At 47.6% G+C, this 12,951-nt stretch overlaps 1 protein-coding gene across 1 annotated transcript; it reads left to right on the plus strand.

Moving 5' to 3' along the window:
- The first annotated feature begins 5,705 nt into the window (after positions 1–5,705).
- Positions 5,706–7,573, plus strand: LOC136458623 (uncharacterized). The gene has a single exon (XM_066458560.1). The coding sequence runs from the start codon at positions 6,000–6,002 to the stop codon at positions 7,500–7,502; it is 1,503 nt and encodes a 500-aa protein (XP_066314657.1). The 5' UTR covers positions 5,706–5,999; the 3' UTR covers positions 7,503–7,573.
- Positions 7,574–12,951: the final 5,378 nt, after the last annotated feature.

A 12,951-nucleotide genomic window follows, 5' to 3' on the forward strand; every position in this document is an offset into this window, starting at 1 on the left:
GTCTGCTCTATCCCTCGCTCACCAGATGACCACACGACTGTGCAGTGTGCAGTGTGCACTGGAGAGTGTGAGCGTTTGGATCAGTGGCGTTTGGCGTTTGTTTAATACGGAAACAGAGCCCAATCTTTCTACTCGCGTGTTCCAATGTTCAACGTCTGATCGATCGGAGCTGAGTCACAAAGGATTTATAATTCAGTACTGCTTGCAAATGGAGGATCAAAAGGAAGTTTCTGCAGATCGATCGATCACATGGGTGGAAACTGGAAACAATTATATATTTGCAGCAACTGCTGAGGATCTCGATATGTTTTTAAATGGTTTTTCTCCTCTCGGCACTCGATACCACACATTACATTTACAGCAGCTAATTAATCCTATTTATATATTTTCTAATGCGGGCAAGTACGTTCTACTGTCAGTGCTATTAATGCCCGAACGGTTATTGTAATCCGATCTCTGAATTAGCTATACGACGAATGTTCAACGATGTCCTTGCTCGTAATTTCTGACAACTACGCCTCCTGAATCATGCACTGCTTCACACGATCAGACTTACTCATGCTGTCAGAAATCAGAATTCAGAACTTTCGGAAAAGAGAACAAATCCTACAATAAGGCTTTGCCTGCACGTCGATCAATCGATCTAAGCGTACTTCACACGCAAAACTGGCGAGAGTGCAAGAAAAACAATAAGGAGATCAACGTCGTTTCTGGCCAATAAGGTTTTATGCTTGTTTAATCTTACCGAGGAGTTGAACTTGGCAACGAGGAGGCTATGTGGAGTCGAGTCTCACGTTGGAGAACGCTAGTTTTATCCCCTCGAGGATTCTGCGTTAGCCCAGCTGCAATTTTTCTTTTGTTCTCGAGCATTTTTATCGAAACAAGAGGGAACCAGTAGACATCGCCTGCCTGGCTGCCTTGACTTGGTTAGTACTGTATTAACAGCAGTAGCTGTCAAAAGTTCAGAGATGTGCATTTTCAATCCAGAACGGCAATGCGGCATTCCCATTGGAAGAAAGAAATTGTACGGTTAACGATGTTTAATACAGGTTTTTTTTTACCGGATTCGATGCAAATATCTGTAAGCAAAGGGCACTACTCCCTACGTTCTAATTTATAGATCGTTTTAGCATTTCTAAATATGAGTGTGAATTTTCTAGGACGGGTGTAGTTGCACAACATTTGCAATATTCAGATGAAACACGTGCAACATCCACTTGAACACCTGAAACACCCGTTGCAACATTTGCTTGAAACACCCTCTTGCAACATCTGTTGAAACACATGCAACATCTAATTGAAATATTTGCAACATCTGCTTCGAAACACTTAGAAACATGCACGGTCGAAACATGTTCATATTACTATTAAAACATAGGGTGTGTAGCTACATCTGTTGCATGTCAATATTTCCATTCTAAATATATAACTTTTATTAGACACATCATATATTTAGGTGCATAACAAAAATTATGTACCTAAAAAAATCAAAACGAACCATAATTTACGGTAGATGATGGTACAAAGAAATCGGTTCTCCTGTCAGGATACCTTCTGCGTGCATCTTGATTGCAACTGTAGTATCTGCATTAGGCAAATAGGACGCGGAAGGCATAAGCAGTTAAACTAGCAAGTTGACCCACAGAAATAGCTTGAATATTAGGTTCTTCATTCTAACATCAGATTAGTATTTGGTATTTGAAGGTAATTTTATCCATTTGTTTAATTAATTGTAATAGCTCTCTCTTCACTCGTCTTCACGGCGTCTATCAGTATCAACACCATATAGCTATTGTCTACTTTTTTTTTTTTGCGAGACCTAGTATGGCCCTGTTCGCTTCTCTTATAATCCGTCATTTTCAGCTTGTTTTTTCAGCCGAAACCGTGTTTTTCTCTCGCAATAAAACAGTGTTTTGGCTTGTTTTTTCAGCAAAGTGAACGGGGCTATAGATGCACGCAAACGTTTGTATACACGAACGTACACTCCCCTAGGAAAGCACGGATGCATACACACCTTTTCCCTATGAGAAGAACTGAGTTAGACCGGCAAATCTCGAGTTGCACACACACCTTACACCTTATCCACATAGCTCACTCTTCTTCATGGTATCCATATTGTGTTGCCAGACCCGGTATAGACGTAGACGTCCATATACACGACTACACGAGCATACACTCACCCCTATGAACGCACGCATGCACACCCTACCCGGCCCATGAGCATCTTCAAAGAACCGAGTTGGACCGATAAGTCTCAAATCGCCTACCGCCGAAAGAAAAATGTCGTTAAATTCTTAAATAAATCTAGGAAAGTGCAAGTACCTATATCAAGCCAAGGACTTAAACTGATTAAGTGGACATGTTTCACTAAAAAAAACTAACCAATTGAGGTATTTATATACTCAAAGCTATTGTTGTATTTCCCTCATCTTCATTTTATTTCTCACTCCTATCTCGTGGCCGTGAAATTTCTGTCGAGGCCAAATCAAGGTGTGAGCTCCATTTCTTGATAAAACCATTGCTCCCACAGAATTTCTGTTTCTTGGCCCTATGGTAAATTTAAATTTTGGACTATGCATCTTCTCTTGTAGTGTATCCATATTGCCTCTTTTGCCCTAAAACGCCATTAGACTCATCACAATCTTGCTCATGTCTGCTAGAGTCATTGTTGTATCAAGTAGCCACTAGCCAGCTCTGTCATCACGTCAATGTTCTTGGTGTTGGAGTTGTTCCAAATTCACTCCAGGATATAGGCCGGGCTTCTGACGGAGCGAAGCGGAGGCCCGTCGCCGGAGGCTTGGGCCGGAGCGTAGGGTTTCGTGGAGACTTGATTCTCTTGTAAGTCGCCATAGGCGTGTAACCCAAAACTCTTGAGATAGTGAGATTGTTGCTGGCTGGTGCCTGTGGTTTTTCCCTTTCACATCGGAGAAGTTTTCCACGTTAAATCGTGTGTCTCCTCTGTGGCTTGATTCTTTACTTCATATTGCTATACGTCGTTCATAGCACTTGGCACCTCAAATCTTCCTAAAGAAACTGTAGGACCTTCATTGACGCGAGTAACCTGCTTATCTTAGTCGATACACTACCCATGCCACTGTTCCACATCATTGTGATCATATTTGTTTAGGCTTGACCTGATGGGTACGGGAGTGTCCAATCTTTCGTCGAGTAAGGGCCCAGCTGATCATTAACATTGGTATCTTAAAAAAATAACTCGATCACGTAAAAGGTTTGTGGGTCTTTGTATTAAGATAGAGAAAACATTTCCTCCTTGAATAAAAGTACGTATCAAGCTACACCATTTCTGATAGAAACCCTTCACGGAGAGTCTGTTTGTCGTAAAAGAAGTCACATTTTTCTTTGTCGCATGACTTTTCAAAGTCAATTTTGAATCATAACTCATTCATTTTTTCCCTATGTAACTCATGTATGGTCTCGTATACAGTGATAACTCCAAAATTTGAAACTCGCATTCAACAAGCATATAGTAATGTATTACCGAATTTGTTTTGCTTGAATACTCTAGTGAGATAATAGTCCAAAATTCAAACTATGTAAATGGACATTACCTTTATGAAAAATCCTGAAACAGAGCATTCAAATCCCTTTTTATAATATTCTAGAAAACTTTGTAGCATTCCGTGGGTTTTCCTATGTTTCCCATTAATAACTAATTGGAATTACTTAGTATTTGCGGCTCCTTCTAGTAAATTTTTACGAAAATGGCCCTGTTCGCTGGTCTGAAACTTGGCTGAAACTGACTGAAAATACTGTTCCGGCTGAATTATTGTGAGAGAAAAACAGTGTTTCGGCTGAAAAAAGAAGCCGAACAAGCCGAATATGAGGTAAGCCGAACATGGCCAATGTTTGATTCCGAGCGCGCACGCTCCCGACGCTCGGCGCGCACACCCGCGTGGCCGTCCAATGCGCGCGGGGAAGAAGAGAGATCCATCTGATGTGCTCGATGCCAGAGAAGGCAACGCGCTCGACGTCGGAGAAGACGCTCGATGGCCGGAGAAGATGCACGCTGGGCCGAGCTCGACGCCGCCACCGGAGAAGGCACCGCCCGCACCCACCATGCGCCCGTGCCCACGCCACACTCGCCAAGCCCCCGACCGCGACCGCACCGGCGCCGGCGAAGAAGACGGCGGCACCTAGGGTTCCGGCGAGCCACGCCACCCCTTCTTCTCCAACTCTGGCGGGGTATAGAAGGGCCGGCCGGGGAGAGACAGGTAGGCCTGGCGGTGGGGATGGTCGACGGGCGGTTTAGGGGAGCTGGCGGCGGTCGTGGCGGCCAGGCCAGGTCGGGGCGGGAGCGCCATGGCCGGAGTTTGCCGGAGCTTGGAGGAGTTTGCCATGGCATGCACGCGGGAGGTGGTTGGGGGAGGGGGAGGGGAAGAAGGTGGTCGCCGCCGGCGGTAGGGTCTTGCCGACCGCGGCCATGGCCGCGGAGCTCCGGCGAGACCCTACCGCTAGCGGCGGGGTGGTGGGTGCCGTGGTGGTGGGAGGTGGTGGAGGCGGGGACACTCAGAGGGCGTCGCTGGATCCAAGTCGAGGTGGGCGAGGGCTTCGTTGCGGAGCCAGAGCCAGGAGGGGTGAGAGGAGGCGGCGAGGGCGTGCGAGAGGAAGAAGATACGACACGCGGAAGACGTTGCCGCACGTGTTGTGTAGCAATATCCAAATATTTAACATTTTTCTTTTTCGTACCACTTCAATTATTTCTCTCTAAGAACTTGAGCTAATCTTTTGTTTAGGTGGTGTTTGGGATTAAGCTTATCTAATTGACCCCACTCTGTTTTCTTACCCAACGTCCAACTTATCTGGTACTCCCTCCGTCCCAAAATAAGTAATGTTTTAGGTTTGTCTTAAGTCAAACTATTTCAAGTTTGATCAAATTTATACAAAAAAGTAATAATGTTTTTAATACCAAATAAATATTATTAGATTTATCATGGAATATATTTTCATATTCTATCTATTTGGTGTCACAAATATTGATGTTCTTTTCTATAAATTTGGTCACGTGTCCGTGTCCTACCCGGTCTTGATACAAAGACCGGAACCACGTGTCTGCATACAATACGATGTCATTAACGCCCACACGACCTACCCAGTTTCATCGGATCCATGTGTTCACATCCGATATGAAGCCCTCAAAACTCATGCGTCCACGTCCGATTAATGATGTTCAATCCAAGATGATAAGCAGGTCGCTTCCCCTGTGTAGCTGTCCCTCTTGCCATCTACAATCAATCTGGTAAGGTCTCATCCCTGTGAAACTATATATTTAAAAAAATGATGATTAAAGTTAGAAATATTTGACTGTAATAACTAAAGTGAAAAAAAGGCCTCAATGGATTTAAAAATAGTTTAGAATTTTCAATACAAAATCATATATTGTTGTTTTTATTATTTTTATAAATCTGCCGCTATACGTATGGACCAAAATTCGTGGCCCTTGCAACATACAAACAGCTCTTAAGCTGGGCGGGTCAGACTCAAGCCCAAAGCCCCAAACTGACCTCCTTCACGTTATTTTTGTTGGGCCACGCCACAGCCCACTGTGGGTCCCAGTAACACTCTGTTTCAGGACTTTTGAGTTTTGACCTCTCAAAAAGGGAAATGGAAGCAATGTTTGGTTGAAACAGCGGTCATAACTCATGGTCATGAGAGCTTGCGTCGATCGAGTAGCACTGTACACCATCGAAGTGCATGGAGTTCCGCATGCATCATAGCTGATCCCCTCGCATGCATCGCCGCATCTGTAAGTAACTTAAGCCAGGGAAAGCAACCATGGATGACTAAGGTAGCAAGCTCCCAACTCCCAAGTGAAGTCAAATGCCTTCAAGACACTCCACCTTCACTGCTCCATCTCCAAAAGCAGTGCTGAATTCTGAACCGCGGCTAAAATCCTACCCCTTTGCCGCCATTTTGCGCTGCATCCGTGCAAGCGTCCATGCACGCCTAGCGAGAGCTAGCTCGCGCGCTCGGCGTGATCGATGGCCCTGCTCACCTCCCTGCCGAGGCCCAGGAAGCAGCGGTGCCCCTCCCACCCGATGCTCTCCCTCTCGCCGTCCCTCCTCTCCCTCATCCTGCTACTCCCCTTCCTCTCCCTCCTCCTCCTCCACCGCTCCTCCTTCCCAGGCTCCTCTTGCTCCCCGGCATTGGCGAGGGCCGCTTCGCGCCGGGGAAGCGCGGCCGGCTTCGAGGGGGACCTGCGCGACATCGAGTTCTCGTGGAACCACCTGCCATTCTCGGCGACCAGGCCGCCCCCTGCCAAGCTCAAGATCGCCGTGTTCTCCCGGAAGTGGCCCGTGGCCTCAGCGCCGGGAGGCATGGAGCGGCACGCGCACACGCTGCACACGGCGCTCGCGGCGCGAGGCCACCGCGTCCACGTGTTCACCTCCCCGCCGCCACACACCGAGGCCGCACCGTCGCCCTCCGCCGACGGGCCTCAGCTCCACTTCCTGGACGGCGAGCCGGGGCAATGGCGCTGTGACGAGGCGTGGAAGCTTTACGAGGCCGAGGGCGAGAACGACCCCTTCGACGTCATCCACTCCGAGAGCGTCGCCGTGTTCCACCGCTGGGCGCTGGGCGTGGACAAGCTGGTGGTGTCATGGCACGGCATCTCGCTGGAGGCCCTGCACTCGGGCATCTTCCAGGACCTCGCCCGCGGCGAGGAGGAGGCCAGGTCGCCGGCGCTGAACCAGACCCTGGGCCAGTCCGTGTACCGCGTGCTCTCCGAGGTGCGCTTCTTCCGGAGCTACGCGCACCAGGTGGCCATCAGCGACTCCACGGGGGAGATGCTCCGCGACGTGTACCAGATCCCCTCCCGCCGCGTGCACGTCATCCTCAACGGCGTGGACGAGGCGCAGTTCGAGCCGGACCCGCAACTGGGGCGCGCGTTCCGGGAGGAGGTCGGGGTGCCCAAGGGCGCCGACCTGGTGCTGGGCGTGTCGGGGCGGCTAGTCAAGGACAAGGGCCACCCGCTGCTGTACGAGGCCTTCTCCAAGCTGGTGCTGCGCCACCCGAACGTGTACCTCCTCATCGCCGGGAAGGGGCCCTGGGAGAACCGGTACATGGACCTGGGCCGCAACGCCAAGGTGCTCGGCGCCGTGCCGCCGGGGAAGCTCAAGGCGTTCTACAACGCGCTGGACGTGTTCGTGGACCCGACGCTGCGGCCTCAGGGGCTGGACCTGACGCTGATGGAGGCGATGCAGTGCGGGAAGCCGGTGGTGGCGACGCGGTTCCCGAGCATCAAGGGCAGCATCGTGGTGGACGACGAGTTCGGCTACATGTTCGCGCCCAACGTGGAGTCGCTGCTGGAGAGCCTGGAGGACGTGGTGGCGGAGGGCGCCCGGCGCGCCGCGCGGCGCGGACGCGCGTGCCGGGAGTACGCCAAGTCCATGTTCGCGGCCACCAAGATGGCGCTCGCGTACGAGAGGCTCTTCCTCTGCGTCAAGAACGACACCTTCTGCGGGTACCCAGCCGACTTCGATTGACCACTGTGCATTATACAAGTGTCGTACGGTGTTTTTCTCCCGTTTTTGCGTTGAACTCCCAGGTATAGATATTTAACTCGGAGCTCATTTCAAATGAATACAAATGAACAAAAATCTACGATTTGTGTTTTTTTTTATGCATGACTACACAAGTACGCATTCTGAGTTCACTACGAGCTGCCATTTGATGTTGATATGTCTTGTAAATTGTAATGGAGGTCCGGGTTCCAATTCTCAAATATACGCAAAGTACTACTAGAACTTTGCAAATTGCAAACACACGGATGGAGGTTCAAGTGTACGCCGTATGTGGCAAGCAACCAAACAGTACAACTGCGTTGACCTGCCGCAGCCACATGCTAGAATGGCTGACTTCCAGGGATGTCTCGGGATTGGCTTTCTAATATAATAATAGCATCTTGCTCTACGAGACGCGCCTTTACGGCATCCATTTCAGAAAGTACCGTACTAGAACGACTTTGACTAGGTCAGTTGCAGGCTTGCAGTAAGTGTCTGTGAATTCCATGCTTAATCCTCAGAATGTTTACTTTGGAGCTTGGACAGAAACCTTTGTGATATCAAAAGTCAAAGTGTCGGGTTTTTTTTTTTTTTGCATTTTTGGATGGATGTGTCAAGCCTCAAGGGAATTGGAATGTAGACAAATTTGGCTGTCGCGGTGAGCATATGTTTCATATTCGTGTAAGAAAAACATGTTATAGATTAATATAGAGACTATCGATCATTGGTTCACCTGTAAATACAGATGGCGAAGGAGGTTTGGATGCATCTCACAAACTGGGCAGGTCAGGAGATTACAACAATAGAAGACGGGTCACGAGTGGTCAGCGTACGTCCCTGCAGGGCCACAATGTAAGACAAAGGAGAACAATTGTGATGCTGCTCACGTACACGGTTTATTTGGGACATCTAGAAGGAGAGAAACAGAAGAATCTTTGAAGGCAAACTAAACTCAACAATGCAGGTTTTTAATCTAGCCAAAGAAGAATTGGCTCTTGTGGGCGGCAGCCTTGCATCCATGGATCAGCTGATCAAGATCTTGGTTCCTGTGATAGTGGTCTTCTGAAAGCATCTAGGCCCCTAAGTGGATTTCGGTGATTAATGTCAATACAAGATTACTATGACTAACGTGTGTTTTGCAGAGGCAATTAAGTTAGGTCATGGTAATGGAGATCGATTGGGCAATCGAGATTGTCATGCCCCTACGATGGAAATCGTTTCGGTTTTCAAAGGATGGACGACAAGGTTAAGGATAACTAGTTCTAAGTGTCAATTGAAGTTGGAGAGACACTTAGAGTAGTTTAGAACTTTGTTTTTCCTTTGGTCGTACTATGAAGGGGGGTATGAACGGATAGCTTGACCTAGTTGAGTCTAGTGAGTTAGGTGTGGTGCACACTTGTTAAAACTAGCTCTAGGTAGCTCCTATGAATGCCTAAGATCCTTTGGAGCAAACTTCATTCACATATGATCGAAAGTTGGAAGTGAATGGAGGGTCAAATACTGACCGGACGCTAGCTCCGGTGCGACCGGACGCTGACCGCAGGGTCCGGTCAGTTCATTTGACTGAGGAGAACAAGTCTGGAGTGACCGGACGCTGGAAGGTCGTGTGACCGGACGCTGAGGGCCAGCGTCCGGTCGACTCCAGTAAGGGTCCAGACTTGAGAAAGTGCGACCGGACGCGTCCGGTCAGTGGTGACCGGACCCTGAGTATCCAGCGTCCGGTCGTTTACAGTAAGCATCCAAGAGCGACCGGACGCGTCCGGTCGGTACTGACCGGACCCTGACAGCATCCGGTCATCACGTGAAAACTGTTGCGTGGGTTGAACTGACCGGAGCGTCCGGTCAAAATGATCGGAGCGTCCGGTCACCCCGCAGAAGCTCATAACGGTTCGTTTTTCAGGCTGCCTTATAAATAGAAGCTCCACTCGTGAGTGGAGTCACTTTTGCTCATTCCAACAGCTGAAAAACACGTTTGTGAGTGCCAAGAAGAGCAAGGTCCTAGTGAGGTGTTTGTGATTTGAGAATCCAAGAGTGAAACCTCATTAGTGAATCAAGAGTAGACAAGTGTGCATCCATCTTCTCATTAGGCTTCGCATGGTCAAGTGAGAGTTCGTGCTTGTTACTCTTGGTGATCGCCATCACCTAGACGGCTTGGTGGTGATTTGGAGCTTGGTGATCACCCGACGGAGCTTGTGGGTGACCCAACTCAAGTTGTGAGCGGCTTTAGGTGATTCGCCGCGACGGAGTGTCGAAGAATCAACCCGTAGAGAGCACTTGATCCTTACGCGGATCAAGGGGGAGCTACACCCTTGCGCGGGTGCTCTAACGAGGACTAGTGGGGAGTGGCGACTCTCCGATACCTCAGCAAAACATCGCCGCGTTCCTTTCCCTCCCTATTTACTTTGAGCACTTACTTTGAGTATTTACTTTGAGCAATTCAATACTTGTTTTACATTCATAGAATTGCTATGCTAGAGTAAGTTTGGAACATAGGGTGCAAGTCATTTGTGCGTTGATTTGATAGAAACACTTTTCTAGGCACAAGGGGTTAATTGGGCTATCCGTAGAATTTGATTATTGCAAGAAAATTTAGAATTAGTCCAATTCACCCCCCCTCTTGGGCATCTTGATCCTTTCATCTTCGTTAGAAATTTAGGCATTTTCATTATCAGTATAATCCAGAAATATAACATCAGCAGATTTGTGACAGCATATATGTGCATGTGTATATTTCTTATGAACGCTACAGCATGCATAGATGACATACTGGTTGATACAGTAAGAATACAAAATACAGTAATCACAGAGATTAGACTGTACCCAGTGGAGGGTCCCATGCCAAGGGCATCGGAGGCTCCATTCGCACTAGACATAGTGCGTTGCTCGAAGTCGCGAACCACAGTCGATGCAGGAAGATGTTCGCAGTGTTGTCCTATGAACGGATCACCAGGAAGAAGACGCCTTGACGTTCCAGAGAGAGGACGGATCCAAGAGCGATCTCTAGGAAGAAGATGAACGAGCAGTCGCTGATCGCTCCCCAAAAACCTAATCGCCGCTCACCCTGTGCAGGATTCTCAGGTGGACGAGGGTTCCAGAGGCACCTGCTCTCCCGCGACTCCGTGCGCGCAGAGGTATGGGACGGGGAAGTCAGAAGGCTGCTGATCTGTGGTTCTCTCGGGAGTGGTTACAGAAGATGGGGTCTGGACTGACGAAAGACAGGATATATGGCTGCTGACGGGGAAGAGAAGACGAAAGCAGCGGAGAATCCCAGGAGACGGGAAGCAGAAGCGGAAGGGATGGTAACTGACGCAGTCAGTTCGTCTCCACCATCAAGGAGCGAAACTCCCGTGATAATGTGGATTTAAGTGGCAAAAGACTGGCCACGCCCGCCCGCTCGCCTGCATGCCCACCACGCCCACGGCCTGCGCTCGCGCCCACGCCCACGGCCCGGCCAGGCCAGCGGCGGCGCGCGCGCACGTGTGGCACGCCTTTATCCTTTTCTCAGCTTCTCAATTTAGATGAATAATTTCCAACCATATAAGCTGAGTGAGCGTTCAGTCAAAATCCCGTATGGTATTAAACCATACAACATTTAATGTTACGCACCATAGAGTTTTATTTAATTATTAAATATTATATGGGCCAAGCCCATATTATATCCAACAATCCCCACCAAACTCTAGGGTTTGTAACAAAGTAGTCTTAGAACCACATTTCTTTTATATACCAGTGTTTTCGATGGAGACTATTAAGTTGAACATCCATCTAGAACAATAGTTTCACTCAGTCACAATTGAACAATGGACTAAGCCTTGAATTGACAGTTTTGTGTGAGGTGAGTGTCACTAAAGTCCTTAGTTGATACTGGGTAGCAAAAGACACCTCCTCTATTTGAAGCATATAAGTCATACTTCAGTGCCTTTCATGAGTATTTAGAGATCACCCAAATCTCATAGACTGTGACCAACAGTCTGACTCATATAGGTGTGTTCCTCAAAAGATGTTCTGTAGGACAACATCTTTGCTTTGACAAGCCACTTGGAACATATTAAGGCAAAAGTCAGCCTGCCTTACAGAAAGAAAATATATGCATAAGAAATGAGTCTTACTAAGGATCTTTCCTCACAATTTACTACTAGCTTGTTGCACCGTCCTACTTCACGGGATCTCCGATCACATAGAACAGGTTACCACTATAGTAAATTTCAAGTGGGTCTCAAACCCATCTCTCTCGATGCACTTTCTATCATATTGCGTGACAGACCCTTAGTGAACTGATCTGCCAGATTGTTAGACGTGTGAACATAGTCCAACGCTATTACTCCGGAGTTTCTCAATTTTCTGACAGATTTTAGTCGTCTCTTAACATGCCCTGTGGACTTCATGTTATTCTTAGAACTGTTAACCTTCGTAATCATAGTCTGGTTATCACAGTTCATAGAAATAGTCGGTATAGGTTTTTCAATAACTGGTAAATCCATAAGGAGATCACGAAGCCACTCAGCCTTAGATCCAGCAGTGTCTAATGCTGTGAGTTCTGCTTCCATTGTAGACTTCGTTAAGATAGTCTACTTGCAAGACTTCTAGGAAACAGCGCCACCTCCAAGCGAAAACACATATCCACTTGTGGCATAAAGCTCATCAGCATCAGAAATCCAGTTGGCATCACAGTAGCCTTCTAGCACTTTTGGATGTTCGGTATAACAAATATCATAGCTCATGGCCCCTTTTAGGTAGCGCATTACTCTCTCAAGAGCACGCCAGTGATCATCTCCCGGGTTTGACACAAACTGGCTCAGCTTGCATACTGCAAATGAGATGTTAGGCCTTGTTGCACTAGCAAGATACATGAGCGAACCAATAATCTAGGAATATCTTAACTGATCCCTTGCTATTTTTCGATTTTTCCTCAATAACACACTAGGGTCATAAGGTGTAGGAGCAGGTGCACAGTCATTGAACCCAAAGCGACTCAACACATTTTCCACATAGTGGGTTTGTAACAGAGTTACCCCACCATCACCTTCTCTTAGAAGCTTGATATTAAGAATAACATCAGCCTCTCCTAAATCTTTCATCTCAAAATTATTAGTTAAAAATCCCTTCACCTCTTCGATCACTTTGAGGCTAGATCCAAATATCAGTATGTCATCAACATATAAACACAAAATGACTCATTCACCCCCACCATACCGATAGTACACACATTTGTCAGCTTCATTCACAACAAAGCCAACAGATGTTAAAGTTCTGTCGAACTTCTCATGCCATTGCTTAGGAGCTTGTTTTAGGCCGTATAATGACTTTAATAATTTACACACCTTGCCTTATTGACCATTTGCTACAAACCCATCAGGTTGATCCATATAGATCTCCTCCTCCAACTCTCCGTTTAAGAAAGTTGTCTTAACGTCCATTTAATGAACGATAA

This window comes from Miscanthus floridulus, chromosome 6 (assembly GCF_019320115.1).
Source record: "Miscanthus floridulus cultivar M001 chromosome 6, ASM1932011v1, whole genome shotgun sequence".
Lineage (NCBI taxonomy): Eukaryota > Viridiplantae > Streptophyta > Magnoliopsida > Poales > Poaceae > Miscanthus > Miscanthus floridulus.

What these genes read in the sequence shown, in the direction of transcription:
- LOC136458623 (XM_066458560.1), top strand. Translation starts at nt 6,000, where the DNA reads ATGGCCCTGCTCACCTCCCTGCCGAGGCCCAGGAAGCAGCGGTGCCCC.